The sequence below is a fragment of the Otolemur garnettii genome, unplaced genomic scaffold, assembly GCF_000181295.1.
Source record: "Otolemur garnettii isolate 467f Iridium unplaced genomic scaffold, OtoGar3 scaffold00022, whole genome shotgun sequence".
Lineage (NCBI taxonomy): Eukaryota > Metazoa > Chordata > Mammalia > Primates > Galagidae > Otolemur > Otolemur garnettii.
Genome location: NW_003852417.1, coordinates 8,427,674 through 8,435,404, shown reverse-complemented (window position 1 = coordinate 8,435,404; position 7,731 = coordinate 8,427,674). Strand labels below are relative to the sequence as shown.

The window sequence follows — 7,731 nt, the reverse complement described above, 5'->3', positions numbered from 1 at the left end:
TATGTTTGTTTTAGTCTATTATGAATTTCAAAGGCTTGGCGTATTTTTCACCCGAGCACTCCATCAGTAAAATCCTACACAAGACTGAATTTTAGGATGAAGCTAAATCCATGTAGGTCTATTGTGACCTATTCATAGCACAAAACCACAAAAATTAAGAATATTTAATTTACATTAAGGCACTTTGCATGAAAAGTCAGGACTGCTACTAAACAGTATAATCATCTTCTTACAAGAAGTGCCTCCAGGTGGAAGCTGGACTTGTTCATTCAGCTGGAAACAGATTCTTGCCCAGAGACCCAAGAGGGTGTGTGAATGCTGCCCTGTGGCAGGAGTGGATTATACCAGGTCTGAGGTTTAATTTGACAGGACATAACCTCACACAGGGCTTTACTCAGAAATAAGTCTTAAAAGGAAATGTGCATAAAGGGAAAAGGAAAACAGTGACAAAAGGGATAGAGAAGATTCTTTTGGAAGATAAAAAATATGGTGTTTGCATCCCCTTATTATGGGTGTGTGTATTGTGTGTGTGTGTATCTAAAAATATTCATACACCCCAAAGTGGGACACATCATAGGAGTCTTAGTCCACCCTTCTTCCCAACACATAACTAATTTTTATGACTTTGCTAAGTACTAACATAGCACATTTCTACTTGGAAATCATCAGTGAGAGAAAGCTCACTATTTCACAAAGCAAACCACTCCCTATTCAGGCAACTCCAGGGGTTAGAAAATGTTTCTTTGTTACTTCTCCAAGCAAACCACTCCCTATTCAGGCAACTCCAGGGGTTAGAAAATGTTTCTTTGTTACTTCTCCATCGGTCCTAAAATGTAATCCATCTTCCAAAAGCTAGTCTTAAGTGAGTATTTGAAGCTGTCAGGATAACCGTGATGATGATGGTGGTAGGAGTAACCATCAATACCGCCATCAATAGTATGAGCATGGAACATTTCACAACTCTTCTTGAAAATACTATGCTAAGAATTTTACATTTTTCTCTCACTGTCATAACTTGATGAAACAGATAGAAGTTCATTTTCCAGGTGAGGAAACTGAGACTTACAGAGATGAAGCTGCTTGCCCTGGATAACATGTAGCGGGAAACAGCTGGGATTGCACCCAGGAAGTCTGACACCAGATAGACTCTTTAAGCCCAGCCTCTTTGGTTTTCCATTAGCAAGTCGTACCAGGCAGCATATCTGCAGATGTAGGAGTATGTGGAGCAGGATGGGGAGACCAGGGGCCGCCACTCGCTATATATTCTGATGTACAGAATCATCCTTTTGGTGCATTTTTCTTTCACCACATCTTTCTCAGAGTGGTGCATTTTTTTTTTAAAGAAATTCACTGTATCAACATAAGCACTGTTGGAAGCTATGTGCATAGACTATTGCAGCCCTGCAGTTCCCTTGCACTGGTGCAGTGGTTTCAAATTGTCCTTGACGCTCTGAGTCACGAGAGTTCACTTAGTGCCAAGTTAGAGAAACATCTTTCCAAAAGCACAGTGCCCGATGTATAAAACTGCTGTTCCACAAATAAGTGTTGAATGAATGAGTAGATGAGTGACCTCTCCAAGAAGATAGTTTCCTGTCTAGAGCTAAGAGCCATAGAAATTTTGCTGTTTACTTTAAAAATTGCTACATTTTAGCTATTCTTTTCTTTCTTTTTTTTTTTTTTTAGGTTGAGACTACATGTAGGCAGCAAATTTGTATTTTCATTTGATCTGACACACATTTGCAAATGTCTTAAGCAGCAGTTTCATTGAGAGTAACTTTTGGAAGGACCCTATCTCATTACTGTTGGAATGCTCAATTATGAGAGCCACTACCTTGCCTATGAGCTAAACCTCTGAGAAATCTTCTCCCTGTGAAGAGGCATCCCCGCAACTATAAATCCGTGTTGTCTGAACTCTGTTCTCATGAGCTTTAAGAAACTTACCTTGCTAGACAGATACTTTAATAATGCCCACTTGATTGTACTTGTTCTCAGACATAAGTTGTACATCAATGGGAAGCTTATGACATTTTAATCGTTGTCATACTTTGTATGGTGTAGGCCAGATGTCCCTACGGTTTAGAGACCCAAGGCCTCAGAGATACTTACCACACATTCAGAAATGAGTGGCTGTGTTGTCACTTATCTCTGGGATGAAGCTGCTTTCTTTCTGGTCCTCAGAGGTAGCTATGGGGATCTCAGTGGTGTTCACGCAAACCCATTTTTCATTTTGCTGATGACATTTGGTTCTGTGTTGCCTTTTCTAGGTTTGCTGGGATGGGAAACCTGCTCAAAGTTCTTACCAGAGAAATTGAAAACTATCCACATTTTTTCCTGGATTTTGAAAGTAAGTGCCAAAAATTGTAACATAATAATGAAAACTTTTCACATTCTTTATAGCTAAGTGGTAAGGAAGTTAAGAAGCTTCCATATAATATTTAAACCATGTCCAAATGTCCCCGTGTGCTTCTTTCTGAGATGATTTCTAATGTCATTTTCCTTCTTTCTTTATCTATTGTTTTAGAAACACAGTGGAAAATCATTTTAACGTAGCTGTGTGTTTTGTTGGCTTCATAAGTGACGAGCTTTTGTAGGCTTAGCATAAATTACCATGAATGTTTCTTTAGGAACTTTTATGAATTATTCTTTTATATTGCAAAAGAAAATTATAAGGAAAGTAATTTATACATATTGCTATAAAACCCATGTCACTAGATATGAAAGAAAAAAAAGATCAATACCAGAAATTAACTTACTGAGTTTTTTTTAGTTATTTCCATTTATCCTTTGTATTTGATTGTATGAAACATTTCAGGATTTTGAGATATACGCCTTTTATCCAAGAGGTCGTTTCTTTTATCAAAAAAAATAACTTTTTTTCAGGTAAAATGGCTGAAAAATCATGGCTGAATAAACCCATAAATTATTTCTTATGTATTGATGAAATGTATTTACAAATAAGTGTGGTGCATTCATGTTTAATCAAACTAAGCTTATGTTTCCATCTTCCCTTTTGTATCTTTCCCTTTTTATTTTTATTTATTTATTTATTTTGAAACAGAGTCTCACTGTCACTCTTGGTAGAGTACTGTGGTGTTACAGCTCACAGCACCCTCAAACTGTTGGGCTTAAGCGATTCTCTTGCCTCTCAGCCTCCCAGTAGCTGGGATTATAGGCACCTGCCACAATGCCTGGCTATTTTTTGTTGCAGTTGTCATTGTTGTTTTTGCTGGGCCAAGCTGGATTCGAACCCCCAGCCTGAGTGTATGTGGCCAGTGCCCTGCCCACTGAGTATAGGCGCCAAGCCATCTTCCCCTTTTTAATATAATGCCGTTATAACAAGCAGAGTTACATATCTTTTTTTTTTTACCCTGTGTACACCACTTGTTACACCCTTTAATCTGCTCTCAACTTTAATTGTTCAAGTATTTTTACCAATATTAAAAAAATAGTTGGAACTTCCTTATATAGAGATTCTAATAGAGGTTTGCTTCTAACAGAGATCTGTAAGTAAATGCTAGGAGACTCTTCCAAGATGTCCTAGAATGAAAAATGACAGTTCCCTAGATGTATCTTTTTAGTGTCAGCTGGTTGGGTTCTTGTTGTTGTTGTTGTTGTTGTTTGTTTGTTTGTTTTTGTAGTTTTTGGCTGGGGCTGGGTTTGAACCTGCCACCTCCAGCATATGGGGCCGGCGCCCTACTCCTTTGAGCCACAGGCACCGCCCATGTGTCAGCTGTTTTTAAAATAGCTACTTGAAAAGTAAAAATGTGCTGTATGTTCTGAAAAAAGTTCAATCTAGATTATGTTCAGTGAAAGAGGTGTTCCTTCTGATTTAACTCACGGGCTGTGCTGCTGTTGTTTGGCTTGGCTTGGTTGGGCTAGATTTGGGTGTGTAGCGATAGCCAGTTTGATTTGATATTTCAAAAGGAATGGACTTTTTAAATAGTTTATATTTGGTTCTCCTTTTGCTACTCTAGTATGTAGGTATACATATGCATATAATTGTTATAATATATATGTGTTTTTTATATATTGTCAAAATAAGGATTTATTAGTAAGTTGTAACAATCTTAATGAAATAAATTCTCTGTAGTCTTAACACCCTTATTTTGCCAGTTGGGTTCTTCATTGCTCCCTTCTCTTTCCTTTCTCATGTATTTTAATTTGTTGCCTTCACCATGTACAAAGGCTAAACTAGTGGTATATCACTCCCTTGGTTCACAACTGTGGGGATTTATAGCACCTATAAAGTAAGGTGACCAGATTTTAACATTGGTAAAGCAGGACACCAGTGACAAGGGGGGGAGAGTTTCTTAATTAAAAATTTAAAAATTTGATCTATATGGAGCAACAAAAATTTTCATAGAATGCAAAAATAGTATTGTAATATATATTTTTAAAATTTCAACATAAGTACAATTTACAAATTAATACATTAAAAAAATATGTATAGGGCGGCGCCTGTGGCTCAAAGGGTCCACCTGGGCGACCTTGCCCAGGAGGGGAGTAGGGAGTTTACATTAGCCTTTTCATTTCTAAATGGAGTTACATTAACCTCTTCATTCCCAAATGGAGTTACATTAACCTTTTCAGCAGCCAAAAACCATATATTCCCTTTCTGTTTTCCAGCCATTCCCTAGCTTGTCCCGCGTTCTTTCCAAAAATTGGGACTTTTTAAAAACGCCACAGGACAAATTGTTAAAAATTGGGACTGTCTCACGAAAAGCGGGATATCTGGTCACCTTACTATAAAAGTTACATGCTCGTTCTTTTTGGAGGCCCTGAATCCTGCTGGCACCTGTTCGTGCTCACCTGCGCCCCCCAGAGCTCAGAGATGCCACCTGCCTGCCTGTTGGATCTATGGCTTTCCATGCTTCGCAGAGAAACTCTTGCTTGGGTCTAATCTTAAAAGCCTTTAAAGTTATAAAAATAAAATTTGAGGGGCTTTAAAATGGTAGTTTTCTACCAGGGTTCTCCAGAGCACAGATTTCTGAGGCAATGGCTTAGGGGTGTCATCCCCACCCACTGCAGTGGTCAGGGCTGAGGGGCCCTGCTCCTCTCCCCTTCACTACCCCAACAGTCGCCTCTGCTCAGTCTTGTACTTTGGACATTTTCCTAACATTTTACTTAAAGATAGGTCATAGTGGCTAAATGAATCACTTAGAAATCTTGACTTTTGATGCTAGTTCATGGTATAAAAACTTCATTTGTTAATATAATTTCTTCTAGAGGAAGAAGTGAAGACTTAATTCACATGTCTTGTGGTTCATTACTAGGCCTGTACTATTTAAGGAAAGTATAAAACTATACTTTTAAAATAAGGATGTTAAAAATTGCCAAGAAAATTTTTGTAAATTTATAGTTTTATATTTTCTGGTGGCTTACACTTGTAAACTGAGAGACTCTTAAGGCAGAGAGAGAAGGATCACCTGAGCCCCAAATTTTAAGACCATTCTGGGCAACATGGCAAGACTCCATCTATAAAAAACTGAAAAAAAAAATCATTGAGGTGTGATGGTCCATGCCTCTAGTCTCAACTATTGGTGAGGTGGAGGTGGGAGGACTGGTTGAGTCAGGGAGTTTGAGTTTGCAGTGAGCTGTGACCATGCCACTGAATTCTAGCTTGGGAGACAGAGTGAGACTCTGTCTCTAAATAACAATAATTGTGATAATAATGATAAATTTTAATAAATGTATATATTAAAATTCTGTTTATTTCCTCATCAATGCTAAGGAGAGATCACCTTTTTCCACTGAGATTCTGAAAGATAAATAATTGAGTTGAAGTCACATAGGATTGATGAAGGGATATGGGTGTTTTTGTCTGTCCTCTTTCTACTACTTTGCTTCCCTGAAGGGGCTCAGCACCAGAAAGTTCCTAGAAGGACCACAGCTATTATTTTCTCCCTGGCTAGAGAAGGAAGTTTTATTTTCTGCAAACTAAGACATATCATAGGGTTAATTTTGATTTCTTGATCCTAAAAACTCTGTTTTCTAAAGATGGCCTTCCAGAAAGATTGCTGGTGGGCTAAAAGGATCGGGAAAGTGGGCTGCTGTTGTGCAGATTTCAGCTCCATCCAGTCACGGTATGTTGAGTAGGGTCACGGCCAGGTACATACCCCATGCAGCATCAGGGGGGCAGAGCTAGATGAGAACACTCATTGCCTTATGGAGACTCATACTAGAGTGGAGGACAGTACAGGCACACAGTCGGAGACAAAATAAGATCAATGACTCAGGGAAGCATGGTATGGCATGAAAGTGAAGAGGAGAAAGTATATGTAATACATCAGATTTCTGGATGTAGAAGGCTGTGAAGAAATCAGAGAGGTCTTCTTGCAAGAGGTGGCATTTGGAAAAGGCTTTAAAGAATGAGTAGTTTTTCTACAGTACAGATGGGGAGAGTTTTCCAACAGATGGAAACGGTATGATTAAAAGCAGAGACTGGAATAGGAAGGGCATGTCTGAAAAACAGCAAGAGGTTTGATTTAGACAGAGCACCAAATGCTTGTTGGAATGAAATGGGAACTGAAATGAAAGCCTGGCTTGGGTTCGGCAGAGGCAGCTTGGCAAAGCTAAGAAGCTCAGGGCTGAATGTCCAGAATCAAAGCTCATCTCCAAAGAGAGTAGCCAACATCCCGAGGGAAAACCAGAGCTTAGACAGAGCTGACAGCTGGCAACGTTAGGCATGCTAACACTTAGAGGGGGCTTGAGCTGTCAGAGGATCCAGGAGAGAGGCTACGTTGTAGAGGAAGGACACTTTGCTAGAGAGAGATTCCTGAGGGCAGGCTTGAGCTCCACTCACTTCCATGAGGCAACATTCAGCCCTTGTCAGGCATGAAGGCCTGAGCACCAAATGAACTTCAGTGACTGATGCTGGTTGCTTTCGGGCACAGAGTAGAGCAGGCCGAATTCAGGCAGGCAGGAGAGCCCAGAGGCTCAAGGAGGAGGGAATGTAAGCAGATTCAACACTGTAGAGCTATCAGAAAAGATAAAGCTTGAAAAGGGGATGAGGAATTGGGCTTTGAGCTGCCCAGTCACCAGCGGCCACTGGGAGGGCAGAGTCCAGATCTGTTGCTTTGTGTTCAGAGGCTGGAGTATAAAGAGTTAAGGAGGAAGGGGGTGGGGGCAGGAGGGAAAGCTGAGCAGCTCCTAGTAACAGCATAAATGAATGTGGCACCTCTCCTCTGAGTGTTGAATATTCTTTTTGAAGTTGGTGATGGAATCTAATTGAACTGGGTCAAATAGATATAATTAAGCCAGGTCAGAACATAACACAAAAGCAGACACATCTGTTCCTAGGTTTTCCCGTTGCATAGATCTGATTTAAATTCTCCTCTGACCTTTGCAGCAAGTTCTACACTTTATGCTCACATTTCTCCAAAGCCACTTAACACCTTTTTTCAATTGTTGTTTTTTCTTCCTTCCACTTTTTTCTTTTTCTCACTCTAAGGCCTCACATGTCTCCATTTCCTCTTTGAAGGCTGGGAGACAAGGGAGGAATAGAAGATTAATGCATGTTGCTCATCTTTCATAGATTTAGGGACAGTGTATAGGGAGACGTGTGCCTGAAGTTCAGCCCTAGGGTTTTGTGGTCTGATCCACCACATGGCACCCAACATCGGCAGTGGGCCTTAGTCTTCCAGTGAAGCGGTTCTCGTGATTCCCAGATGGAAGTGATCTTTCAAAACATTTAGTGAACCTTCTTTTTATACGGGCAACTGAGCCTAACCC

At 39.9% G+C, this 7,731-nt stretch overlaps 1 protein-coding gene across 4 annotated transcripts in view; it reads left to right on the top strand.

Moving 5' to 3' along the window:
- The window catches only part of FAM49A (family with sequence similarity 49 member A), a 109,631-nt gene that overhangs the window by 70,903 nt on the left and 30,997 nt on the right, over positions 1-7,731 (top strand). For all 4 annotated transcript variants that reach the window (XM_023511848.1, XM_023511845.1, XM_023511846.1 and 1 more), the window contains one exon: positions 2,265-2,344. In XM_023511848.1, the coding sequence (XP_023367616.1) occupies positions 2,275-2,344 (70 nt within the window). In that variant the 5' untranslated portion in view covers positions 2,265-2,274. The remainder of the gene's footprint in view (positions 1-2,264; positions 2,345-7,731) is intronic.